Here is a 27,881-nt window from a genome sequence, read left to right on the forward strand (position 1 = left end):
CTGTTCTTAACCTGAAGCACCACTTTAGCTAATGGGGCCTCCCTCTGCTGCTGCTGCGCTGCTGCGCGATTTCTGTTCTCATCCTGAAGCAAAGTTCTTAACCTGAAGCACTATTTCTGGCTTAGCGGAGTCTGTAACCTGAAGCGTATGTAACCCGAGGTACCTCTGTATTTTGGAAACATCCAGGTGTTTTTTCCTTTAAATTTTTTGGGGGCCCCCAAGAGAGTGGGGCCCTAAGCTATAGCTTGTTTAGCTTATACGGAAATTGGCACTGGGGACACACACCCTATTCCCCTCCTGGAATATGTTTAGGGGTACTCTCATTTTCCTACTCACATTGAAATACTGCCCCTCAATGAGGCCAAACTTGGATTCACAAAATGTTTAGGGGGATGTGTACCCCTGCTTCTCCCCAGAAAAAAGCACTGCCCCTATGATTGCGTCCCTTAATTGTCAGTTTCTCATTAGAAGTAAATAATTTAAAGAACCTTCAATGGTTTCAGTCCTGCCTTTTTTAAAAATGTGAGTAAGTTTGACATCTTTCTCTGTTTTTTAATGCTGGTTTTAATGTATGTGCTTTTTATTGCTGTAAGTTAATTTTAATAATAATAATAATAATAATAATATTTTTGATGTGAGTCTTTCCCTCTCCCTCTTCCAAAACCTACAGAGCAGTGTGGATGTCATGGCCCAGGTTATGCAACCCCTCTGGATGCTATGAGAGGTAAGTCTCAAATTGATTCCACCACTGGCCAGAAAAAAATGAGACCTTATTTCAAGCCACACAACAATCAGGTTTAGCAGTGCTCCCGAATCAAGATTGCTCAGGAGGAAGATTAAGGGATTAGGCACAAGTACAGAGGAGGTGTGGTTTATCAGTGGCTAATAATTATGGCAAAACTTCCAGGTAAAGCAAAACAAATTCCTTCCAGTAGCACCTTAAAGACCAACTAAGTCAGTTCTTGGTATGAGCTTTCGTGTGCATGCACACTTCTTCAGATACCTGAAGAATATCTGAAGAAGTATGCATCTGAAGAAGTGTGCATGCACACGAAAGCTCATACCAAGAACTGACTTAGTTGGTCTTTAAGGTGCTACTGGAAGGAATTTGTTTTGTTTTGACTATGGCAGACCAACACGGCTACCTATCTGTTCCAGGTAAAGGAGCAGGATACATTGAAAGACCAGTTATTGAGGGTGTAAAAGAGGATGTGCTGTTCCGTTTGTGCCCTTCTTGTGGTCTTCCCAGGGACATCCAGTTAGCTGCAGTGGGAGGAAAGGTGTGGGGACTGCTCAGTTCCAGTAGGGCTTAGTTTTTTTATTTTATTATAAGAAAATTTACAAACCATCACTAGCTATAGCTATATAATAGTGGTGTACAATAAAAGCAGGTGGCCTTAATTATCCCATCCCAGTTGGCGGCTGTACGTGCATTAAAGTCACCACCCATTATCGATGGACTATTAGGGTACATAACATAGCATGCCAATAAATGATCTTCCAGAGAGTCCCATCTATAATGGAGGTCTGATATAAGACCACCTGGAGGAAGGTAAACATTGGTGATTAATAGTGAGAATTTTTCGCTTGAAATCAGACCTGTAAAAGCAAAAGGAGGAAAAGTCTGAACCTGTAAAAGCAAAAGGAGGAAAAGTCTGGCAAAACAGGAACATTTTCGGCAGGTGATGAAATGTCAGGATTGTTGCCACCTGTCTGATTTCAGTAGGAACAACATTCCAAATTGTGGGGGCCACCACACTAGAAGCCTTGGCTTGTGAAGAAACTTATGCCACATTTGCACTGTTTATTTAAAGTGCTGTGATACCGCTTTAGGCAGTCATGGTTTCCCCTGAAGAATCTTGGGAGCTGTACTTTGTTAAGAGTGCTGAGAGATGTTGAGAGGCCCCTGTTGCAGAGGTACAATTCTTAGAGTGGTTTAACAATCTGTGAATTGTAGCTCTGGGTGGGGCCTCTTAACATCTTTTCCAAGATCTCACACCTGCCCTGTGGAACTCCTCCTCAGATATCAAAGAGATAAGTAATGATATACTCTTCCATAGACATCTGAAGACAGCCTTGTTGCTGTTTTTTGTGCTGAATATACGCTATATGGTAATTTATGGGCCTAATAGGTATCTAAGCCATTTGCACATAACAAAATGTGTATTTTATCAAAGTAATTGTTGAACTGAAATACAATTAAATAGAAGTATATTAATAGTGAAAAAATTTGGGGGCCCCCAAAAGAGTGGGGCCCTAAGCTATAGTTTGTTTAGCTTATACATAAATCCGGCACTGATCTGAATTAAGGCAGCCCTGTATCGGGATGCTTTTAATATGTGCTGTTGTGTTGTGTTGTTGTGTTTCTGCAATATTATGTTGGAAGCCACCCAGAGTGGCTAGGCAATCCAGTCAGATGGGTGGGGTACAAAAAACAAGTTGTTATTGTTATCATAACAATGATGATGATGGTGATCCATACTGAGCTACAACTCCCAGAATTCTTTGGGGGAGGGAAGCCATGACTGGTTCAAGTGCTATCATAACACTTAAAAATGTGGCGCAAATGTGGCATAAATAAATACATGAATACTGTCGGACAGTCAGGAGGGCGTCTCCAGATGATCACAATGATCTGGCTGGTGTATACGGAATGAAAAATAACTCTTCAGGTAACCTGGTCCATTTAGGGATTTCTACACTAACTAACAGGGACGAGGATGGCGCTGTGGGTTAAACCACCGAGCCTAGGGCTTGCCGATCAGAAGGTCGGTGGTTCGAATCCCCGCGACGGGGTAAGCTCCCGTTGCTCAGTCCCTGCTCCTGCCAACCTAGCAGGTCAAAAGCACATCAAAGTGCAAGTAGATAAATAGGTACCGCTCTGGCAGGAAGGTAAACGGCGTTTCCGTGTGCTGCTCTGGTTCGCCAGAAGCGGCTTAGTCCTGCTGGCCACATGACCCGGAAGCTGTACGCCGGCTCCCTCGGTCAGTAAAGTGAGATGAGCGCTACAACCCCAGAGTCGGCCACAACAGGACCTAATGGTCAGGGGTCCCTTTACCTTTTTACACTAACAGAACTTAGCTCGGTAATATACCAGTAGCCATCGCAAAGCTTTCAGTTTTGGAATAATACACTCACTGTGTGCTGGTACGCCCGGCACTTTTATCAAGATAATGAGTGCTGGCACCTCGTTTTTTTTCACACACAAAAAGTGCTGAATGCACCGGTGCAGAACTGTTCCAGCCCAAAGTCAAGGCATTCTGTATTAGCTGCAGTTTCCAAATCAACGTCAAGGGTGGCCCCACATGGAGCGCATCACAGTAGTCCAACCTAGTAGTTACCTGGGCCCGCATCATTGTGGCCAGGTTATATGAATGCTGCTTGGTTTTCTGCATTCAAATACCCTTTCTGAAACTGCACCCAGAGTGGTGTAGCGGTTAGAGCGCTGGATTGACATCAAAGAGGCCTGAATTAAATTCCCCACTAAACACACATTAAGCCAGGCATCACCTGCCTTGATAAAGCAGTAGCAGGGACATTTACGCTGCCCCGAGGTCCTCGGATGAAGGGTGAAATAAGAATTAATAACCACATTCAAAGTCTTTCGAGTCTTCTATATTAACCTTCCACGCCTCTTAACAGCACCGCATATTACACTCAGCACAATAAAGGAAAGTTGTGAAAGCTGGCAGGTAACAAATTACTTTCAGTTCATCAAAGCTTATTAAAATTTCCCAGGGCGCCTGAATTCAGAAAATGCAGAGTCACTGGGAAATGTGAATCAGAGGATGCTTCTAGGCGGCCTGTTGACTGAGCATTCGTCTTAGGCTGTGGTGCGCACAATACTTTTAAAGCTCCTCCAAAGCCCCTTCTCCCCCCTCAAGGAATTCTGGGCACTGTAGTTCGTTGCCGGGAATTATAACTCTTGTGTGAGGTAAACTGCAGTGTCCAGAATCCTTTGGGGGAAAGAATGTGTTTTGAATGTGCAACAGAGGTAAAGCTTTGGCTTCCTCCTTGCAGGGAGACCTTAGATGACGACGGCTATTTAAAGAGGCTTCACTCTGATTTCACTTCCACAGTTTCCAGGCACTTCTTTGTCACATAAAGTCTAATATTTTGTGGAGTGTTTTTGACGCAAGACCTTCCAACCATCTTTTAATTGTGCCACCTGCATTTGAGTTGGAGCCCAGTGACATCTGGAGGATCACAAGTTCCACCTCCTGTCCCTAAAACAACTAAGCAGCTCTTTTAATATAATAATAATAATAATAATAATAATAATAATAATAATAATAATATTTATATCCCGCCCTCCCCAGCCAAAGCCGGGCTCAGGGCGGCTAACAACAATAAGATAATACAACATTCTAAAATCATTTCATTCTAAAATCAGTTCAAATCAGATTAATGGCAACCATTGGACTAGAGTGCTATGAGGATTACCAAAGGAGGGGGCCAGGCTGTGCCCTGGCCAAAGGCCTGGTGGAACAGCTTCATCTTGCAGGTCCTGTGGAAAGATGTCAAGTCCTGCAGGGCCCTAGTCTCTTGGGACAGAGCGTTCCATCAGATCGGGGCCACGGCCAAAAAAGCCCTGGCTCTGGTGGAGGCCAGCCTCACCTCCCTGTGTCCCGGGACCTCCAAGACATTTTTGTTTGAAGACTGTAAGGTCCCCTGTGGGACATACCAGGAAAGGTGGTCCTGTAGGTACGAGGGTCCTAGGCTGTATAGGGCTTAAAAGTTAAAACCAGCACCTTATACCTGATCCTGTACTCCACCGGGAACCAGTGCAGTTGGTAAAGCACCGGCTGAATGAGATCCCATGGCAAGGACCCCGTAAGGAGTCTCGCTGTGGCATTCTGCACCCAATGGAGTTTCTGGGTCAGTCTCAAGGGCAGCCCCACGTAGAGTGAGTTACAATAATCAAGCCTGGAAGTGACCGCCACGTGAATCACAGTGGCCAGATCAGGGTGAGAGAGGTAAGGAGCCAACTGCTTAGCTTGGCGGAGATGAAAAAATGCCGCCCTTGTTATAGCTGCAATCTGCGCCTCCATGGAAAGGGAGGTGTCGAAGATTACACCCAAACTCTTAACAGACAGCACTGGCACTAATTGCGCCCCCGCAAGAGATGGGAGTTTAATCTTCCACTGAAATATTAAGAACATAAGGAGGGTCTGCGGAATCTGCTCAGTCGCCCATCCAGTTCCGTATCCTGTTCTGACAGCGGCCGACCAGATCCCTCAAGCAGGATTTTCAGTTTTAGGCTTTGGTGTAAGCATTCCAGCTTCCGTCTATTGGATCATGGCACACTAACAGAGGATTGGACAAATTTGTGGAGGATAAGGCTAGCCATGGCTGTTAGCCAGGATGGCGATGTCATACCCGCCAAGTGTCCTGGGAAAAACGGGGCATCCCATTTTCTCACATGAGATTGCAGCGGCCATTTGGGTGCCACAATCTTGTCCCGGGAAAAGACGCTTCAGGTTGCGATTTTTCAGGTTACAGACCGCCGAAACCCAGAAGTACCGGAATGGGTTACTTCCGGGTTTCAGCAGTTGCACATGCACAGAAGCGCTGAATTGCAACCTGTGTGTGCGCAGACGTGGGTTGCGAATGTGCTTCCCACACGGATCACATTCGCAACCCGAGCATCTACTGTAACCTTAGAGAAATCAGATTCGGTATGGAATATTGGGACAGATTATAGCCTATCCTACAGGGAACGTTGGGACAAGGTGATATCCAAAGACTGTTAGGATGGCATTAGAGGCAGGTAAGCTTTGCAAAAAGATTTCTCTGAGCTTGGGCTGAGCGGCTCAGAGCTCGTCCCTTTGCTCACCCAAGACACATCCCTAAATATGGACTTTCCCCCCCTGAAGGTCCACGAGAGAAGCTGATCTATGTTCCCTGCATCTTAACTGGGACTGGAACACAGCAGCCTGATTACCTTGCTACGGTGGATGTGGATCCGGAATCTCCTTGCTATTGCCAGGTATCACATTAGATCCGCTTTCTCTCGCCTGGTGCTCCTTCTGGCTCCTTCGCACTGCAACTCCCATCAGTCCTAGCTAGTGCAGGTGGGGCTGATGGGAGCTGTAGTCCGAAGCAGCTGGAGAAGGCGTCCGACTTGGGAAAGCTGGCTTTAGGAATCTTTACCGCACAGCCGAAAGCCTGTCTTTGGGGACTGTAACCTCACGAAAGATTCACCTCCAAGAATGGTTGATAAAGATCCACACTTCTCAGGCTGGAAAGAGGCTTGTAGGAAAGAAATTGTTTAGCAGCCAAACTATCTCTGGCCAGGGAAGAGAGCCTTACTTCAGCGAGGCAGCATTCGAATTCAGAACCCACAGCCGAAAGTGGGTCAGGAAAGGCATTGTGTCTCAATTCTGTTCCATGTAAACATGGACTCTGACTCCTTTTGTGTATTGACAGCAGCGGTTAATTACGCTTTCTGCCACCGGCTGATTTATAGCCTCGGAATCTTACCGAGGTGAACACCGGCGCCTGGGCACCTGCCAGGGGCCTTGGCACTTGGACGAGATCGACTGCTAGCGTGAGCCCTGAGCACACACACCCCTCACATTAAGTGTAGCCACCATTTAAATTCCTTACTGTTCCCCCTACCTGGCCTTGCTCTGGGTTACTGTGATAGAAGCAGAGACTCACAGAATTGCAGAGTAGGAAGGGACCTGAGGTCCAGCGCCGAGGGCCTTCTGGCTGTTCCCTCGCTGTGAGAAGCCAAGTTACAGGGAACCAGGCAGATGGCCTTCTCGGTGGTGGCACCCGCCCTGTGGAACACCCTCCCACCAGATGTCAAAGAGAAAAACAACTACCAGACTTTTAGAAAACATCTGAAGGCAGCCCTGTTTAGGGAAGCTTTCAATGTTCAGTAGATTATTGTATTTTAATATTCTGTTGGAAGCCACCCAGAGTGGCTGGGAAAACTCAGCCAGATGGGCAGGGTATAAATAATAAATAATAATAATTAACCAATTGAGCTTTCAGTTTCATTTATACCCTGCGTTTTCTTCCAAGGCGGTGGCGTGTATGAATTTTAACAGGGAGAAATGTAAAGTATTGCACTTGGGCAAAAAAAATGAGAGGCACAAATACAAGATGGGTGACACCTGGCTTGAGAGCAGTACATGTGAAAAGGATCTAGGAGTCTTGGTTGACCACAAACTTGACATGAGCCAACAGTATGATGCGGCAGCTAAAAAAGCCAATGCAATTCTGGGCTGCATCAATAGGAGTATAGCATCTAGATCAAGGGAAGTAATAGTGCCACTGTATTCTGCTCTGGTCAGACCTCACCTGGAGTACTGTGTCCAGTTCTGGGCGCCACAGTTCAAGAAGGACACTGACAAACTGGAACGTGTCCAGAGGAGGGCAACCAAAATGGTCAAAGGCCTGGAAACGATGCCTGATGAGGAACGGCTAAGGGAGCTGGGCATGTTTAGCCTGGAGAAGAGGAGGTTAAGGGGTGATATGATAGCCATGTTCAAATATATAAAAGGATGTCACATAGAGGAGGGAGAAAGGTTGTTTTCTGCTGCTCCAGAGAAGCGGACACGGAGCAATGGCTCCAAACTACAAGAAAGAAGATTCCACCTAAACATTAGGAAGAACTTCCTGACAGTAAGAGCTGTTTGACAGTGGAATTTGCTGCCAAGGAGTGTGGTGGAGTCTCCTTCTTTGGAGGTCTTTAAGCAGAGGCTTGACAACCATATGTCAGGAGTGCTCTGATGGTGTTTCCTGCTTGGCAGGGGGTTGGACTCGATGGCCCTTGTGGTCTCTTCCAACTCTATGATGCTATGATTCTATATGGTTCTCTCCCTCCTCAGTTAATCCCCACAAGAACCCCGTGAGATTACTTTAGGCTGAGAGGCATAGAGGCTGCCCCAAGCTCACCCCAAATGAGCTTTGTGACCAAGTGGGGATTTCAACCCTGCTGTCTCCCAGAGGTCCTAGTCCTGCACTCTAACCACTGCACCACGCTGCCTGTGTGGCAGAGATGGCGGCTGAACCCAGGCACTCAACACTGCTCTGAGGGGTGCTGCTTTGCCCCTCCCAAATGGCAGAGGGCATCTTCCCCAGGGCGATTCACCAGGCTCCCACTGGACCTGAGCTTGGGCTATTCCCTTCTTGGGCTATTCCCATTGCAGGGTTTTCTACGCTTTTGTTGTGGAGATGCAGAGATAGACGCTTATAAACAGCAGCGACAGGCAACCTCGATTAGAATCGTCTGGAAAGACCCCCCCCCGGGGGGGGGGGAAGATGGAACAAAACTCAAACCTAAGGGGTGGGGAGAGACTTCAGAAGGCGTTGTGGAATGCCTTCGAGCACCAATGGGAGCCTCAAAGATGGTCAGAGTTTCTAAGGAAGCATCTCTGCCTTAGAAATCCTCTTACGGGTTCATTATTCAACACTCCTCATTCTCCAAAATCAAAGGACTCTGCAGAAACTGGCTGCCAAAAAGCTGAAAGGTGGAATCGGCAAAAAGCAGGTCTTCTTTGCATGGCGGAGATTCTGTCCTGAATCTTTTAGCATTCAGCTTCGTTGGATGAGTACAATGCCCATGAAAGTCTAGGGCTATGAGAGAAGGAGGAAAAAAATTCTCCACCCACTTCCACCATCCCATACTTAATTTTATATGCATCTATCATGTCCCTTGGGACGCGGGTGGCGCTGTGGGTTAAACCACAGAGCCTAGGGCTTGCCGATCAGAAGGTCGGCGGTTCGAATCCCCGTGACGAAGTGAGCTCCCATTGCTCAGTCCCTGCTCCTGCCAACCTAGCAGTTCAAAAGCACGTCAAAGTGCAAGTAGATAAATAGGTACCGCTCCGGCGGGAAGGTAAATAGCGTTTCCATGTGCTGCTCTGGTTCACCAAAAGCGGCTTGGTCCTGCTGGCCACATGACCCGGAAGCTGTACGCCGGCTCCCTTGGCCAATAAAGCGAGATGAGCGCTGCAACCCCAGAGTCGGCCACGATTGGGCCTAATGGTCAGGGGTCCCTTTACCTTTATCATGTCCCTTCTGTCTTGTGGGAAGGAGTTCTGGAGTTTAACTATGCACTGTCTGAAAAGGAGCTTTATATTGCCTCTCCTGATCCCAACCTAATCTAGCAGGGCTCTCCTTACCTCCTTGGTTCGTTCGTTTTTTGAACAGCCATACCGAAACCTGGCTAGCTCAGTCTATTAAAGCATGGTTCTGATAATGCCAAATTTGGTCCAATCCCCGTATGGGACGGCTGCATATTCCTGCATTACAGGGTCCCTTTGTACATGCCCTGTGTTATTTCCACCCCCTCTCCCAGTTAAGAAATATCGGGAAGGCCTTTGCTGACAATCTCCAAGATACTTTTTGCTGGAAAGGTGAAGACGAAGCAACTTAATAAGACCTGAGAACAATTAACATGCATCAAATTAATAGAACAGTTTCTTCCAGATCGGGCAGAGCTGTGCACCTGCAGTTGCCCCAGGGGCAAAATCGACCTTTTTTTCATATCGCTGGAATCACCACTTGAAGTGCTAAGTGATAACTTGTTCAGGTTCCACAAATAAACACTCCCTTAAATGAAAGCACATGACGCTGGCATCACTTGTCTGGGAAATGTCACTAGCCCCGCAGCAACTAATTTGGGCCCATTAATTCCATCGTATACAAGCCCATATTTGCTAATGTGCATCTTCGCATTATTCATTGTGTAAGCACCTCGTGTATATTTTCTCTTTCAGTATTCATAGCCTAGTTGAGGCTCTCGTAAAAGAAAAAGAAAACGTTTCCTGAAATATACTCGAAGTCGAGAGTGGATTTCATGCTCTTTATTCAGCTCATAGTAGTGAGGAGGAATTGAAGTTCCCCCAGAATGTCTGCTTTATATACATTATTTACACAATGGGCCCCACGTGATTGGCTGATTCTGGGATTCTCCTGTAGGCCAATCAGGTTGCAGATTCACTTCCACCTGGTGTTGGATTGGGTGGCTCCTGTGGACCAATCAGACTGCTGCATTCTGGATCCTATTGTTCTAGGACCAATCAGACTGCTGCATTCTGGATCCTATTGTTCTAGGACCAATCAGACTGCTGCATTCTGGATCCTATTGTTCTAGGACCAATCAGACTGCTGCATTCTGGATTCTATTGTTGTAGGACCAATCAGACTGCTGTATTTTGGATCCTATTCAACTCAGTACATAACATTTCTGTTTTTTAAAATAAAAAGAATAGAGTTGCCCATGTCAAAACATGCCCTTTGTCAGAAGAGGCAGGGGCCAGCCCGATTGTTCGGCAAAGTGAGCAAGCTGCCTCAGGCGGCAGCGAGGGCACAGCTATGCAATGAGCAAAGGATGGAAGACAAAAATGAATTCAGTTCACATTTCAAGGGGAACCTATTCAGTTTGCACTTTTGGAAATGAGACGCACATGGAAGCGCTTTGGGCAGAGGGGTGGACATCTGCCCCCCCCCACCTCGCCCAGAAGTCTTACCTTACTCTCCCGTCTTCCCAATAGGTGATCCATCGGCTTCCCATGCTGTATATCGACGATGAGCTTCATCACACGGGGTGGAACGCCTGCAGCAGCTGCTTCGGGGACACCAGCAAGAAGCGTAACCGCCTGGTCCTGCCCAGCCTGGGGTCTTCGCGCATTTACATAGTGGATACGGGGACGGACCTGCGAGCCCCCAGGATGTTCAAAGTACGTCTTGCTTCTCTCAAAGGAGCAGGACTGAGCTAGGCTTGGGTAGAGTGTGGGGAGGGTGGATGTAGCGGAAGGGTCCTGAAGATATCATTCATTTATTTCATAATATTTAGGTGCATCTTGATTGTGAAAAGAATAAAAAACCCCACCTCTCGTGGTTATACTGCAGTTTTATTCTTTTTTATTCTTTTTACCTAAATATTATGAAATAAATGAATGATGTCTTCAGGACCCTTCAGAAAAAAAACACCAATGAAAAACAGTTAAAAACAAATATTTAAAACAGTGGTTCTCAAACTTTTCTCTTTAGGCCACACTTTCAGAAATTCGCTGGCAGCACAACGAATTTTTTATTGATAAGGAATACATTGGAAATGAAAAGAAACAACTCTTGGCCCTGCTTGATTTATAACGTAGAAGAACAAAACTACTGTGTGTGTACTGTAATATGATCATGGAACTTCAAGAAAGTATAAAACAGCACAGCAGCCACCTAAGAACATTTGAATCATTCCCAAAATGTAACATTGATTACCCTTGAATATTCCTGCCACACTTACCATCCTCTCCTGCCACACGAGCGTGGCATGCCCTTCGAGAACCGCTGATTTAAAACATTTTCTTTTTAAAAATTACATTCAATGCTAAGCTAAAAACCAGATGAAGACACAGGTCAACATCCTGCGTGTCTGGGGAGAGGGGAAATGTTCTTAGCAGACGCCGAAGAGGGCAGCGAAAGCCCCTCTCTGACATCCACATAAGCCGGGACCACATAACACTGGTCCTGAGAGATCTGCATTGGCTCCCAGTACGTTTCCGAGCACAATTCAAAGTGTTGGTGCTGACCTTTAAAACCCTAAACGGCCTCGGTCCAGTATACCTGAAGGAGTGTCTCCACCCCCATCGTTCAGCCCTGACACTGAGGTCCAGCTCCGAGGACCTTCTGGTGGTTCCCTCATTACGAGAAGGGAGGTTGCAGGGAACCAGGCAGAGGGCCTTCTCGGTAGTGGCACCCGCCTTGTGGAACACCCTCCCTTCAGATGTGAAGGAAATAAGTAGTTATCCTATCTTTAAAAGACATTTGAAGGGAGCCCTGTTTAGGGAAGTTTTTAATATTTAATGCTGTATTGTTTTTAACATTTGATTAGGAGCTGCCCAGAGTGGCTGGGGAGACTCAGCCAGATGGGCGGGGTATAAATAATAAATAATAATAATTATTAGTAGTAGTAGTAGTATTATATGGATCTATCCCATATACGGGGTTAATCCCAGTGACTGCAAACTGGAAGTCACTGCAGTTCACACGACAAAAGTAGGATGGAGAAGAAGGGAGGGGGGCTGTGTGCCCATGTGCTTTTGTTACCTGCACAGGTAAGGTCACGCCCACCTCTGGTCACATGCAAAAGGAAGGATGCTCCAGCCCAGGAGGAAACAGGAAGTTTTCGACCGGCTGGAACAAACATCGCCTTTGCATGGCCACTCTAGGAAAACAAGGAATGTTGTACTTGACTGCTACTTATATATCACATCCCACACAAATAGAAGGCCGCATTATTCTCCTGAGGTTCCCACCCCTGAACGATCCAGTTATTACGCCCCACGTCAAAGAGGCTAACCAATGAATAAAATGGAAATGAGCACTTAAGACAGGACCGCTTTTAATGAGACCAAACGAGGGGAACAAGAAACCACCCTTGTGATTTGGTTGCTGATGAGGAGAAGAGTAGAAATTAGGGAAGGCGTATAGGTAATATTTTGCTGACCCAGAAAAACACCTTTGGCTCACTCCATTATTGGCTGGAGTAAAAAAAGTTTGTTGCGTTGCTGAAGCCAAGAATAGGCTTCGTCATCGTCGGAGGAGGAGGAGAATGATTCATTCACTCTGGAAGCTGCCCAGAGTGGCTGGGGAAACCCAGCCAGATGGGCAGGGTACAAATAAATTATTATTATTATTATTATTATTATTATTATTATTATTATTATTATTATTCATACAAAAGCAATTACGCCCGGAAACTGTAATTAGAGTAGATGATACTGAGACACGATCAGCAGAGGCGGGTCTCCTCCCATCAAAAGTGTTGGCTTTGGCGGGGGATGTTTAAAATGTTTTCAGAGGATGCAGTTGAGATCGTGAGAACAGAAATAGATTGGGCATTAAAAGTAAACATGCCCAGGAAGGGGTAAATTGATATGGTTTTCCTGGTGATATAGACCAGGAAAACAGAGAACAGACAGAAAGCCGACGAACGTGTCAAAAAAGAACAGATTTGAGTTCCCCCACCTCTTAATGATGCCTTAAAATTCAAATGAATGTATTAGAAACAAGACTTTATATTGCAGTTTTTATACATATACATGTTGTAGTTTAGTCATTTAGTCGTGTCCGACTCTTCATGACCCCATGGACCAGAGCACGCCAGGCCCTCCTGTCTTCCATTGCTTCCTGCAGTTTGGTCAAACTCATGCTGGTAGCTTCAAGAACATTGTCCCACCATCTCATCCTCCGTCGTCCCCTTCTCCTTGGGCCCTCCATCTTTCCCAGTATCAGGGTCTTTTCCAGGGAGTCTTCTCTTCTCATGAGGTGGCCAAAGTCTTGGAGCCTCAGCTTCAGGATCTGTCCTTCCATGAGCACTCAGGGCTGATTTCCTTCAGAATGGAGAGGTTTGATCTTCTTGCAGTCCATGGGACTCTCAAGAGTCTCCTCCAGTACCATAATTCTTGCTTAATTACTTGCCTTAGATATATGGTGAGTTTCTCTGTTATTTCAATTCTTGAGGTTGCGTGCTTGACCTATTCAGAGTAGACCAATTGAAATTGCAAGACAACTAATTTAAGTACATTAATTTCTGATTAGAATTTAGAGACAGACTTTGTACTCAATTTACTTCCTATTTGCATACATACATACATCCATATACATATACACATATTTATGTGTATATGTATGTATGTATGCAAATGGGAAGTATATTGAGTACAAAGTCTGTCTCTAAATTCTAATCTACAAAACTAATGTACTTATATTAGTTGTCTTGCAATTTCAATTGGTTTACTCTGAACAGGTCAAGCACACAACCTCAAGAATTGAAATAACAGAGAAACTCACCATATATCTAAAGCAAGGGACTTCCTTTAAGAATCCTGGGAACTGTTGATTATCCCTCATGATGCTATAATTCCCCGCATCCATAACAAACTACGGTCCCCAGGGTTCTTTGGGGTAAGTCATGTGATATAAATGTGTGGTGTCCACACAACTAAAGTAGCGAAAGGAGAAAGATCTAGAAGAGAAATGAGACAGGTTTTATAAGGAGCAGAGAACCATCAACAGGAGAATAAGTTCCTCTGAGAAAAAACATATCTTTATAGAACATGGAGCAATTAAGAACTGGTGAGTTCAGCAAAACTCACATGATCCACTGAGGAAGATCATTTTAATCACATTACAGCCCTCACTGGTGACGGCCTTTGGAGTTTGATCTGTGGGTGTGCTGAATCCTGGATTTTAAGAAAAAAGTGCTTTTGTGTAAAGAACAGGAAGAATAATCACACCAGAAACTTAATTCTCTCCCTGACTCTCCTCGCAGGTTATTGAGCCCAGGGAAGTCTTTGAGAAGTGCAACTTGACTTTCCCACACACCTCCCACTGCCTGGGTAGCGGAGAGGTGATGATCAGCGCTTTGGCCGACACACTTGGCAACGGGAAAGGTATGGCCAGCTGTGTTTGTGTGCCACTTATGTCTTAAAGGGTGTGGGAGGCAGAGACCCATGGTGCCAAATGTATATGCAGTTGGCATATGCTACTATAGTTGTACCTTGGCTGTCAAACTTAATCCGTTCTGGAAGTCCGTTCGACTCCCAAAACTGTTCGAAAACGAAGACACAGCTGCAGAAGCTTCTTGCACTCAAAGCCACGTCAGACATTCAGTTTCCACAAAACGTTCGCAAACCGAAACACTCACTTCCAAGTTTGCGGCATTCAGGAGCCAGAACGTCCGGGTATCAAGGTGTTCAAGAACCAAGGTACGCCTGTATATGTTTATAGATGCCTCTGGGCAAATATTTAGATTGCGAGTGGCTGGGGCCTCCCCAGCACTGCATTCTGCACCCAGAGACCCTGTAAGAATAGTTTAGAAACATGAGGATAGCCCGGCCGCTGGATCAGGCCAAAGTCTAGTATTCTCTTCTCACAGTGGCCAGGGCTGGATTAACCATTCAACGAAATAAGGGCATCGAGGGAAGAACCACATAAATTTTCCATTACCGGATTTACTATGGACTGTATTGTGAATCAGGTTCCACAAAAAAACCTCCCAAAATCAGAGAAAAAATTACATACACACACATAATATTATTTTTTATTTTATGGTTTATATTTTGAATTAGATATATATATGGAGGCACCAAAGTCTTTAAGTGTTTGGGGCCTCTAACGGTCTTAATATAGCCCTCCCAGAGCCTCCCAGATTTACCTCAGTGGAAAACCCAAAAGCAGGAGCTGAGCACAAGAACCCTCTCTCCACCTGTGATTCCCAGCACTAGATCCGATGGGATCCCTTTGGCCTGACCCAGCAGGGCTTTCCTGATGTTAACTCCCATCGCCCCCCAGCCACCATTGCCAATGATCAGGAAGGGTGATGGGAGTTGAAACCTAGCCATATTTGGGGGCCACGGGCTCCCCAATGTGGGATAGTTACAGTGCATCCTGGATTACAGTGGTACCTCGGGTTAAGAACTTAATTCGTTCCGGAGGTCCGTTCTTAACCTGAAACTGTTCTTAACCTGAAGCACCACTTTAGCTAACGGGGCCTCCTGCTGCCGCCGCACGATTTCTGTTCTCATCCTGAAGCAAAGTTCTTAACCTGAGGTAATATTTCTGGGTTAGCGGAGTCTGTAACTTGAAGCATCTGTAACCCGAGGTACCACTGTATTTAAACTAAAAGCCTAAAACCAGCCTATATAAGCTCCCCTTTTAAGCTGCAAAGGCATGCACTCTGCTGAACAACAGACATGAGGGAGGAAGGGTAATAACAGCTAGAATGGTGACTGGGAGCAGCCGCCAAGACCATATATTGGCTCCCAGTACGTTTCTGAGCACAATTCAAAGTGTTGGTGCTGACCTTGAAAGCCCTAAACGGCCTCGGTCCAGTATACCTGAAGGAGCGTCTCCACCCCTATCGTTCTGCCCGGACACTGAGATCCAGTGCCGAGGGCCTTCTGGCGGTTCCCTCATTGCAAGAACCGAAGTCACAGGGAACCAGGCAGAGGGCCTTCTCGGTGGTGGCACCTGCCCTGTGGAACACCCTCCCACCAGATGTCAAGGAAATAAACAACTATCTGACTTTTAGAAGACATCTGAAGGCAGCCCTGTTTAGGGAAGTTTTCAATGTTTGATGTTTTATTGTGTTTTTAGTATTCTGTTGGGAGGTGCCCAGAGTGGTTGCAGAAACCCAGCCAGATGGATAGCATATAAATATATCATTATCATACTTATTAATATTGAATAAATATATGGTCTCCTGGCAACTATTCACATCCTTGCACCCTACCCCAGTCTCCACACACACAAATGTGTGCCTCCCCATGCCTGTTTGAATTAATTTGCACCCCCGCTACCCTCAATGACCTCAACCCAAATCACTTATCTCCATAAATAAGTCGCTTTCTGAGAACAGTTGTTGTTGTTGTGACTGCAGGCGGATTCATCCTTATTGATGCGGAGACCTGGGAAGTGAAAGGGACCTGGGAGCGGCCTGGAGACGAGCCCCCGCAAGGCTACGACTTCTGGTATCAGCCCAGGCACAATGTCATGATCAGCACCGAGTGGGGAGTGCCCAAGTACTTTGCGAACGGTTTCAACCCAGAGGATCTGAAGAAAGGTACATCCTTTGTTTGAGATGGGGGTGGGTGGGAACACCAGCCATTGAGGCGGTCGATTTCAGGGCCGCCTTCAGATCCCAGTGGTTTGTGGAGTCAGAAAGCAGAGAAGGGGGCTTTATTCCTGTCCTAGTGCGTCACGGTCCGGTTCACGGGCGATCGAAGTCCCGGCTGGGACCGGGGGCAAGATGGCGGGGTGGGAGCAGGAACGGGAGTCCAGAAGCCAGGAGTCTGAGGTTTCAGAGAGCCAGGAATCAAGAAGCCAAGGGTCTGAGGGTCAGGAAGCAAGGAGTCACGAAATCAAGGGTCCAAGGGTCAAGAAGCAAGGAGTCGCAGAGTAAAGGGTTTGAAGGTCAAGAAGCAAGGAGTCAAGAAGCAAGGAGTCACGAAGTCAGGGGTCCGAGGATCAAGAAGCAAGAAATCACGAAGTCAGGGGTCCGAGAATCAAGAAGCAAGGAGCCACGAAGTCAGGGGTCAGAGGATCAAGAAGCCAGGAGTCAAGGAGCCAAACGCAGCAAGGCAAGGAACATGTTGCTGTGGCAAAGAGCCGAAGGGAAATGCTGCCCTTATATCCCTTCCCGGCTCTTGCCACCAGGTGCTGTGAGTTACCAATCAGCCTCACCTGTGCGGCTGCGCCTTGCCTCTTCAGAACAAACTTCGGAAGGCCCCCGTCCTGCAGAGTCCTATTGGTCACAGGGCCTGGCTCCTGCATGCACTCCTGACATAGTGGCACCTAGACTGGTGATGGGAACCACCGACCCATGACCCTCGTGTGGACTGGTTGAAAGCAGAGGAATAGTGGGGGCGACCAGCTGGGGAACCCCCAAGGGAAGAAGGCTCAGAGCCCAGGGAGAAGACAGGAAAGAGCGAGTGTCAGAAGCTGAAGAGGTAACAGGATTTAGTGAGTGGGGAGAGTTAGTGGCAAGACCAACCAGAGATGAGTTAGCCCTGAGATTCCTTCGCATATTGTGTTTTTGCCACTAGAGAGTTAACTCCAACTTGCACAGTGTGATTTACTGCTGGCTCGCTCCTGACACTCAGGGCTAAAAATCCCCGAGCAGCCTGTTTCGTTGGGTGTTGCAGGATTGCGACCAGGGTCCCTCTGTGGTTCATGTTGTCCTTGTTTTGCTCCTCTGCAGAGCGCTACGGGCGTCGGCTGAACGTCTGGGACTGGACAACTCACTGTCTGATCCAGCAGATTGACGTTGGAGAGGATTCTGCCCCCTTGGAGATCCGGTTCCTACATAACCCCGACGCCGCACACGGAATGGTGGGCTGCACATTGCAGAGTTCCATCCATCATTTCTTCAAGACAGAGGTTAGAATGAATGGGGGCAGGGGAGCCCACAGGAGTTTGGGGGCCCAGTAAGGGATGCGGGTGGCGCTGTGGGTCAAACCACAGAGCCTAGGACTTGCTGATCAGAAGGTCGGCGGTTCGAATCCCTGCGACGGGGGGAGCTCCCGTTGCTTGATCCCTGCTCCTGCCAACCTAGCAGTTCGAAAGCACGTCAAAGTGCAAGTAGATAAATAGGTACCACTCCGGCGAGAAGGTAAACGGCATTTCCGTGCACTGCTCTGGTTCGCCAGAAGCGGCTTAGTCCTGCTGGCCACATGACCCGGAAGCTGTACGCTGGCTCCCTCGGCCAATAAAGTGAGATGAGCGCCACAACCCCAGAGTCGGCCACAACTGGACCTAACGGTCAGGGGTCCCTTTACCTTTACCTTTTTAAGCAGCTGGTGGATTGGGCCCTCTGACTCACTTGGGAATGAGGACGCAGATTTGCATAAAATCTGGGCATTCCATTTCGTGAAGGGATTCTACATCGTCTACCCACACTTCTCACGTAGCAGTAGTTGGAGAAATTAACTTCTAGGGAGTACCTGATCTCAGACGAACCCACCATGGGAAGGACACTTCCTGGTTGCTAGGAAAAAAGGAAAGACAAACTACAGAGATTCCAAGGGCCAGAAAATGAGACAGGAGCAATAAAATATCACTGTTTACTCATCACCTGGGACGCAGGTGGCGCTGTGGTCTAAACAGTGGTCAGCCACTCTGGGCGGCTTCCAACAAAATATTAAAATACAGTAATGTCTCAGACATTAAAAGCTTCCCTAAACAGGGCTGCCTACAACCCTAAAAGTCTGGTAGTTGTTGTTCTCTTTGACATCTGGTGGGAGGGCGTTCCACAGGGAGGGCGCCACCACCGAGAAGGCCCTTTGCCTGGTTCCCTGTAACCTGGCTTCTCACAGGGAGGGAACCGCCAGAAGGCCCTCGGCGCTGGACCTCAGTGTCCGGGCAGAACGATAGGGGTGGAGACGCTCCTTCAGGTATACTGGATATACCTTCAGATATGCCTTCCTTGGAGATTTTTAAGCAGAGGTTGGGTGGCCATCTGTCGGGGTTGGACTAGATGACCCGTGGATCATTTCCAGCTCTTAAGATTCTTGGATTCTATCCCTTGCACAAGAGGGATAAAAATGGAACTGCCTGTGATTGAACAGCTTCAGAGGAAGATCCAAGGTTTGTAGGAGCACAGGAAGGGAACCCCAAAACAGAGCTGTGTGTGCAGATTGGTCGAGGAATGCTGACTGATGGTTGAGTGGAGGAAATTGAAAGCCAGGGGTTGGGGAGGAACGCAGTGGTCTGACTGGTTTCTTCAGCAGAGATCCCTCCATGCTGCAGCGTCATGGCGCAGCGGATCCCCCTTCTCAACATGCTTTTCTGCTGCAGGACGGGGACTGGGCGGCCGAAAAGGTGATCCAGATTCCAAACAAGAAGGTGTCCGGGTGGTACTTTCCTGAAATGCCAGGTGAGTAAAGAATGAGAAATGGGCGGCTGGTGGCTTGCTTTCTGTTATGTACTGAGTTGAATAGGATCCAAAATGCATCAGTCTGATTGGTCCTAGACCAATAGGATCCAGAATGCATCAGTCTGATTGGTCCTAGACCAATAGGATTCAGAATGCAGCAGTCTGATTGGTCCTAGAACAATAGGATCCAGAATGCAGCAGTCTGATTGGTCCTAGAACAATAGGATCCAGAATGCAGCAGTCTGATTGGTCCTAGAACAATAGGATCCAGAATGCAGCAGTCTGATTGGTCCTAGAACAATAGGATCCAGAATGCAGCAGTCTGATTGCTCCTAGAACAATAGGATCCAGAATGCAGCAGTCTGATTGGTCCACAGGAGCCACCCAATCCAGCTCCAGGTGGAAGTGAATCCACAACCTGATTGGCCTACAGGAGAATCCCGGAATTAGCCTCAAGCGGTGTTTCCCACAGCGCAGCAACCCGGCAAAGGGGATGCAGACATATAAAGCAGACATTCTGGGGGAACATCCATTCCTCCTCACCACCACTATGAGCTGAATAAAGAGCATGAAATCCACTCACGACTCCGAGTATATTTCACTTTCCACGTTCCTTTCAACTGAATCCAGCAGCCACTGTTCCCGAAATAAAACCTAGCCTCGGATTTGGTCGATAGGGCAGCTAGCTAGCGTCACTTCCTGGAAGACAGAGAACCAGTCGCTGTCATTCCATGCTTTGTGAACCTCTTAGATTAGACTACTGCAATGTGCTCCGCACAGGGCAGCCCTTGAAGGCAGCCTGGAATTGTAGTTCTGAGATGGAAGCTTCCTGGCGACTCTCAGCATCCTCAACAAGCTATAGTTCCCAGAATCCTTTGGGGGCTAGAGGAAGCCATTACTGCTTAAAGTGGCATCAAAAGTTCTTTCAACGAATGGTGTGGTCTTTGAATCTGTGTGGCAGAAAATAACCTAGGGAGTGGTTTTAACATTTAAAGCCCTAGGACCCTCGTACCTACGGGACCGCCTCTCCTGGTATGTCCCACGGAGGACCTTGCGGTCTTCAAATAAAAACATCTTTGAGGTCCCGGGCCACAGGGAAACTAGACTGGCCTTGACCAGAGCCAGGGCCTTTTCGGCTGTGGCCCCGATCTCTGTCCCAAGAGACTAGGGCCCTGCAGGACTTGACATCTTTCCACAGGGCCTGCAAGACAGAGCTGTTCCACCAGGCCTTTGGCCTAGGCACAGTCTGACCCCCTCCTTTGGTAATCCTCACAGAACTCTAGCCCAACCATTGCCATCAATTTGATTCTGAATTGATTTGAGAATGAATTGATTTTAGAACGTATTTCAATTAATTGATTGTGATTTTATGTATGTGTTATTTTTACTCTTGTTAGCCGCTCTGAGCCCGGCTTCGGCTGAGGAGGGCGGAATATAAATAAAAAATTATTATTATTATTATTATTATTATTATTATTATTATTATTAAGGAATAAAAGAAAGTGAATGCTGACCTGCCCTTTTCTCCTTCAGGTTTCGTCACCGACATCCTCATTTCGATGGACGACCGGTTCCTCTACTTGAGCAACTGGCTGCATGGCGATCTCCGCCAGTACGACATCACCAACCCATTCTGCCCTAAACTGGTTGGCCAGGTAAAGAGCACCTGACCCCTTGCCAGACTTTGTGGGGTTCCCAGAAGCTTCTGGCTGACCAGGGTTGAAAACAGGATACTTGGCTAAATGACCGCAGAATTCTTATCACATCCACACTCTTGGTTCAGTTACACCTCAGGGATGATGATGATGATAATTAATAATATTTTATTACTCATACCCCGCCCATCTGTCCGGGCCTCCACACCCACTCTGGGTGGCTCCCAACAGAATATTAAAAACATGATAAAACATCAGCCATGAAAAACTTCCCTAAACAGGGCTGCCTTCAGATGTCTTTTAAACATCAGGTGGTTGTTTATTTCTTTAACTTCTGATGGGGGTGGGTCCATTCCACAGTCGGGCACCACTACTGAGAAGGGCCACAATCAACACCCATCTGTCAATCCCTGGACATCACGAGGACGACTGGGGATTTAACAGTACCTCGCAGGGAACAAAACACAGTTAAAATGGAGGAAGAAGGCTCTGTTTTAGCAGGGGGTTCAACGTTCCTGGAACTCCCCACTGCTGCTCTAATATTATTATTATTATTATTATTATTATTATTATTATTATTATTATACTGCCCTATACCCGGAGGTCTCAGAGCAGTTCACATAAAAACATCACAGTATATAAAATAAAAATAAAAGCAATAACCCAATAATACACCCCCCCCAAAAAAGAGCCATATTTTAAAAGGGTATGGGCTGTTGATCAGGTCAACCAAAGGCCTGGTTAAAAAGGAATGTTTTTGCCTGGCGCCTAAAGGTGTATAATGAAGGCGCCAGGCAAACTTCCCTGCATCCCCCAAGGAATCATGGGAACTGTAGTTTCCCCCACGGTGCTAGAACTCCCAGCACCCTCCACAAACTACAGTTCCCATAAGTCTTTGCGGGGAAAGCCACATGTTTTAAAAGTGTACGGCATGGATATGACCTTGCCAAGCCAAACAGCTCCTTGGAAGATGCTGTTCCTCATGAGCTCAGCTGATTGTTTCTCTCTCTTTCTCTGGGCTTTTGGGGGACTTGTTTCGCGCCCCCAGGTGTTTGTTGGCGGGAACATTTACAAAGGCGGCGTGGTGACCGTCCTGGAAGACGATGAGCTGGACTGCCAGCCCGACCCGTTTATGATCCAGGTGAGTGAACCTGGAGCTGCAAGGGTGGCGAGGGAGCGGGAGGGATCCAAACTGAACCTTCCTCACCCCGCATTTCCTCTGCCTTTAGGGAAAGAGGGTCTATGGCGGACCTCAGATGATTCAACTCAGCTTGGATGGCAAGAGGTTGTACACAACGACCTCTTTGTACACACCTTGGGACAAGCAGTTTTATCCTCAGATGGTCAGGTAAGAGCATCAAGCAGCTAACTGGCTGATTCCACCCCTTCTTCCCCTGCTCTGTACTGAAATCTGGTATGTGTGTATCATAAGCTCAGGGGGTTGGACTAGATGACCCTCGGGGGGTCCCATCCAACGCTGCAATTCTGTGATTCTTTAAGTGTCACAGCCTCCCTGACAGGGAGATGCTAGGGATTGAATCTGGCACCTTCTGCAGGCAAAGTAAGTTCTAATGCACTGAGCTATGCCCCTTCCCTTAAATATAAAAACAAGATTCCAGTCCTCATGGCTCTTTTTCTTAAAACATATTTTATTAAAGCTGAAATATACTCGAAGTATATTTGATGATGTCCCTTATTGATGATGTCCCTTAAATTTCCCGGGTTTCAAAGGAAGCAGCTCCTCTCCCTCCCTCCCTCCCTGCCAGCCAGGGAGGAGGAGGCTCCAGCTGGGTTGCTTGGCTGCGTTGCTCACCCAATAAGGAGTCTAAGAACGACTGGGGGGTGGAGCCGATCAAATCGGCCGCAATCCCTGGGGACTCGCCTTTGCTCAGCGCTTCCCAGCGGAGAGGTGACGGTGGTTTCCCTTGCTGCGTCCCCTTTGCCGGGTTGCTGCGCTGTGGGAACCACCGCTGGAGGCTTCGTTTGGCTGCTGGCTGGGCTTTGTGCCTTTGGCTCGGAGGGGCTCAGAAGTCGAACATACCTGTGCTCTGAAAATCCCTTATTTTGGCTGCTGGTTCCTTTATTTTTAGGCTGCTGGTCCCTTATATTCAAATCTGTAAGTTGACAGCTAGGGCACTGACCGGCAGCATCCCTTCCGCTCATAGCTGTCAACTTACAGATTTGAAAATAAGGGACCAGTAGCCTTGAAAATAAGGGATCAGCAGCCAAAATAAGGGATTTTCCGGGCACAGGTATGTTCAACTTCTGAGCCCTTCCGAGCCAAAGGCAGAAAGCCCAGCCAGCAGCCAAACGAAGCGTCATCCATAAGGGACAGCAGCGGGACATGGCGCTGGGATAAAGGACTGTCCCACCAAATAAGGGACGCTTGACAGCTATGCTACTGCTTCCCAGCACAGAGTTTTTCCCAGCTGTACCCCAAGATGCCAGGGAATGGACCGCAGGGCCTTCTGCGTGCCAAGCGAAGGACCTGCCTCTGAGCTCCCTTTTGCCTTTGCCTTTTGCAGGGAAGGGTCAGTCATGCTGCAAATCGACGTGGACACCGAGAACGGCGGCCTCTGTGTGAACCCGGACTTCCTGGTGGATTTCGGGAAGGAGCCCTTTGGTCCTGCTCGCGCTCACGAGATGCGCTACCCCGGGGGAGATTGCACCTCGGACATCTGGATCTAGGCGGATCTAGGTGATCTGGGCAGCCATCTCTCTCCCTCCTTCCTCCTGCTAAGCTAACTTTACCGGAGCATGTTTGAGCATCTCTTCGTCACAGGTTTCAACCCTTTAAAAATGTCTGTATGCATGTGCTGAGTCATGGGAGTCTCTCTCTCCTGAGTCAGGGGTTTTCTTCCCTGCCTGCCTCCAAAGTATTTTTTTTAATATGTATTTCGTACAACAATAAACCAATCTAAAGGGCGGGGGAGAGAACTGCATAGGGTGGTTTTGGCACTCAACTCATTGCATGACAAGACTGTTGAAAACAGAGCTGCAGAAAATGAATAAACATTTTTTTAAACCTCATATGCTTGGTACATGGCCCCTTCATTAATGGGTAGCAGGTGGTCCGATTGTCTGATTTATTTACATACCGTATTTTTTCCTGGGGGAAAAAATGTCAAAAATTAGGGGGCGTCTTATACAGTGGTACCTCAGGTTACAGACGCTTCAGGTTACAGACGCTTCAGGTTACAGACTCCGCTAACCCAGAAATAGTACCTTGCCTTAAGAACTTTGCTTCAGGATGAGAACAGAAATCGTGCGGCAGCAGCAGGAGGCCCCATTAGTTAAAGTGGTATCTCAGGTTAAGAACAGTTTCAGGTTAAGAACGGACCTCCAGAACTTAACCCGAGGTACCACTGTACACAGATACATCTCTCCCCATTTTCTTAAATCTGAGTCCCCCAAAATAGGGGGCATCTTATAGACTGAAAAAGACGGTAACTGAAAAAGGGAAACTGAGAGGTATCAAATGGGCCACGTTTAATCTTCCCTTGCACCTCACATCTATACTGTGCTAAATGCTCAAAGAGCATTTATTATTAGAATATTTATTTATATTCCAATTTTTCTCCAGACCAGGAGGACTCAAGGCAGCTTAACAGAAATCAAAGCAAGACAGTTAAAATACAGAAAACTAAAAATATATAAAAGATAATAGTTAAAAGGTAATTAAACTGTACAGTGGTGCCCCGCAAGACGAACGCCTCGCAAGACGGAAAACCCGCTAGACGAAAGGGTTTTCCGTTTTGGAGGCGCTTCGCAAAACGAATTTCCCTATGGGCTTGCTTCGCAAGACGAAAATGTCTTGCGAGTTCCTGCGGTTTTCCCCCCCTTCCCCCCCTTTTCCTAAGCCGCTAAGCCGCTTATCAGCTGATCCGCTAAAAGCCGCTAAACCACTAATAGCGCTAATCCGCTAAGCTGTCAATGGGCTTGCTTCGCAAGACGAAAAAACCGCTATACGAAGAGCCTTGCGGAACGGATTAATTTCGTCTTGCGAGGCACCACTGTAATAGAATTAAGACAATATAACATTCCTCATAAGGCTTAGTCTCCAGACCCTTGATCATCTTGGTCGCCCTCCTCTGCACACCTTCTAGCTTGTCAACATCCTTCTTAAATTGTGGCGCCCAAAACTGGACACAGCATTCCAGGTGTTTGTCTGACCAAGGCAGAAGAGAGTGGGACTATTACTTCCCTTGGTCTGGACTCTAGACTTCTGTTGATACAGCCTAGAACAGCATTGGCTTTTTTTGCTGCTGCATCACACTGTGGACTCATGTTAAGTCTGTGGTCCACCAAGACCTCTAGATCCTTTTCACAGGTACTACTGGCAATCCAGGTGTCTCCTACCTTATATTTGTGCACCTGGTTCTTCCTGCCTAAGTGTGTTGGGTATGTTTAGCCTGGGAAACAGGAGACTGAGGTGGAATTTAGATAAAGGTAAAGGGACCCCTGACCATTAGGTCCAGTCACGGGTGACTCTGGGGTTGTGGCGCTCATCTCGATTTATTGGCCAAGGGAGCCGGCGTACAGCTTCCGGGTCATGTGGCCAGCAGGACTAAGCCACTTCTGGCGAACCAGAGCAGCGCACGGAAACGCCGTTTACCTTCCCGCTGGAGCTGTACCTATTTCTCAACTTGCACTTTGGCGTGCTTTCGAACTGCTAGGTTGGCAGGAGCAGGGACCAAGCAACAGGAACTCACCCCGTCGCGGGGATTCGAACTGCCAACCTTCTGATTGGCAAGCCCTAGGCTCTGTGGTTTAACCCACAGCGCCACCTGTGTCCCTAATAGATATCATAGCCGTCTTCAAATACCTAAAGGACTATGGCATGGAAGAGGGAGCAAGCTTGTTTTCTCCTACTCTGGAGGGTAGTACTCGAACCCGTGGCTTCAAGCTACAAGAAAGGAGATTCCAACTAAACTTCAGGAAGAACTTTCTGGCAGTGAGAGCTGTTCAACAGTGGAATGGTCTCCATGAAGAGATTGTGGGCTCTCTTTCCTTGCAGGTTTATAAGTTGAATAGCCATGTCTCAAGGATACTTTAGCTGAGATTCTTGCATTGCAGAGGACTGAAATGGAGGACCCTCAAAGTCCCCTCCAACTCTGCAATTCCATGATTCTATAACAACAAATCTATACAGATAATAAAAACAGCACAGAAACATTAAAAGCCTTTTCCTTCAGAAAGGCCAGTCGCCAAAGGCCTATTGAAATAAAACAGTATTCACCTGCTCAGTGCTTTTGTTCTGGGGGTACGCATACCCCTAAACATTTTGTGAATCTTTTGGTCCATTTACTGTATTTATTTTTCCTGATTTGAACTATAAAATTATGATTTTCTTGAGTCAAGATGAGAGTACCCCTAAACCATTTTTTTAAAGGAAAAAGCACTGCATCTGCTGGTGGAAGAACAAGGAAGGAGCCAGTCTTGCTTCTCTAAGGAGCGAGTTGCAAAGCCTGGGAGCCACCACCGAGAAGCCCCTCTCAAACCATGTCCTGCCATCCTATTCCTGGTGGACCTTAACACTCCTTCCACTGCTGAGCGACTTCCATACTCTTTAATGAGCCAGCCAGCTCCAAGGGGCCCAATACAGGGCATGGGGCGGCTGTTTGACCAGCCCTCTAGCCCCACCTTATGAAACAACCTAACTATGAAAAGCAAATAGGCCCAGCTCGCAACAGAGCTTAAGATAAGCAGAGAGCACCCGGTGTTCAAAAATCTCCCCCTAATCTTGGCTCAGTTAATGAATGCAGCTCAGTGGAACGGGAAACCATGCTTTCGATTCAGGCTGAGGTTTGGGGTTTCGGTATATTTTTGAATGGGAGAGGATGATCAATGAATTCCCCACCAAGTAGAGGGGACAATGTGTTTGCGTGTGAAGAACCAGCAGTTTTGAAACAATTATGAGACGCACAACTTTCCTGCCCTGGTTGAGTAATAATAATAATAATAATAATAATAATAATAATAATAATAATAATAATAATAATAATAATAAATGATGTATGGAAGTGAAAGCTGGACCATAAAGAAGGCTGATCGCCGAAGAATTGATGCTTTTGAATTCTGGTGCTGGAGGAGACTCTTGAGAGTCCCATGGACTGCAAGAAGATCCAACCTCTCCATTCGGAAGGATATCATCCCTGAGTGCTCACTGGAAGGACAGATCCTGAAGCTGAGGCTCCAAGACTTTGGCCACCTCATGAGAAGAGAAGACTCCCTGGAAAAGACCCTGATGTTGGGAAAGATGGAGGGCACAAGGAGAAGGGGAACGACGGAGGACGAGACGGCTGGACAGTGTTCTTGAAGCTACCAGCATGAGTTTGACCAAACTGCGGGAGGCAGTGGAAGACAGGAGGGCCAGGGCGTGCTCTGGTCCAGACACGAATAAACAACAACACAACAACAATAAATTTTATTTATACTCCGCCCTCCCCAGCCAAGACTGGGCTCAGGGCGGCTAACATCAGGTATAAAAACAATTGATTAAAATGCAACTTAAAAACAAGATTAAAATACAACATTAAAATGCAGCCCCTTTTCAGTACCCATTTCCCATGCAGAAGTTCCGAGGTTCAGCATCTCCCGATATAGGGCTGCGATGCTCCCTGCCTGAAACCCAGGAGATTTGCCCTCCCCATGCCTCCAAACACACCCTCCAGACCCAGACGAATGGGTGAGACCCACAGTTTCCGCAAGCTCATTCATTCCTGGGCCTGCAGCGTCACCTGGTGCCCAAACCGCCACCTAGCAATTTAAACAGCATCCTTCCTGTAACAAAAAGTCCACCCAGATCCCTTGCAGGTATAGGGATCCAGTAT

At 47.2% G+C, this 27,881-nt stretch overlaps 1 protein-coding gene across 2 annotated transcripts in view; it reads left to right on the forward strand.

The window, feature by feature from the left end:
- The window catches only part of LOC309329895 (methanethiol oxidase-like), a 30,699-nt gene extending 6,621 nt beyond the window's left edge, over positions 1 to 24,078 (forward strand). For both annotated transcript variants that reach the window (XM_081841107.1, XM_081841108.1), the window contains exons 2-12: positions 671 to 724; positions 5,877 to 5,989; positions 10,512 to 10,697; positions 14,291 to 14,411; positions 16,400 to 16,582; positions 17,720 to 17,898; positions 19,315 to 19,393; positions 20,927 to 21,048; positions 22,097 to 22,189; positions 22,278 to 22,396; positions 23,574 to 24,078. In XM_081841107.1, the coding sequence (XP_081697233.1) occupies positions 671 to 724; positions 5,877 to 5,989; positions 10,512 to 10,697; positions 14,291 to 14,411; positions 16,400 to 16,582; positions 17,720 to 17,898; positions 19,315 to 19,393; positions 20,927 to 21,048; positions 22,097 to 22,189; positions 22,278 to 22,396; positions 23,574 to 23,736 (1,412 nt within the window). In that variant the 3' untranslated portion in view covers positions 23,737 to 24,078. The remainder of the gene's footprint in view (positions 1 to 670; positions 725 to 5,876; positions 5,990 to 10,511; positions 10,698 to 14,290; positions 14,412 to 16,399; positions 16,583 to 17,719; positions 17,899 to 19,314; positions 19,394 to 20,926; positions 21,049 to 22,096; positions 22,190 to 22,277; positions 22,397 to 23,573) is intronic.
- The last annotated feature ends 3,803 nt before the right edge of the window (positions 24,079 to 27,881 follow it).

Source organism: Podarcis erhardii, assembly GCF_964252035.2.
Source record: "Podarcis erhardii genome assembly, chromosome: 15".
Taxonomy (NCBI): domain Eukaryota; kingdom Metazoa; phylum Chordata; class Lepidosauria; order Squamata; family Lacertidae; genus Podarcis; species Podarcis erhardii.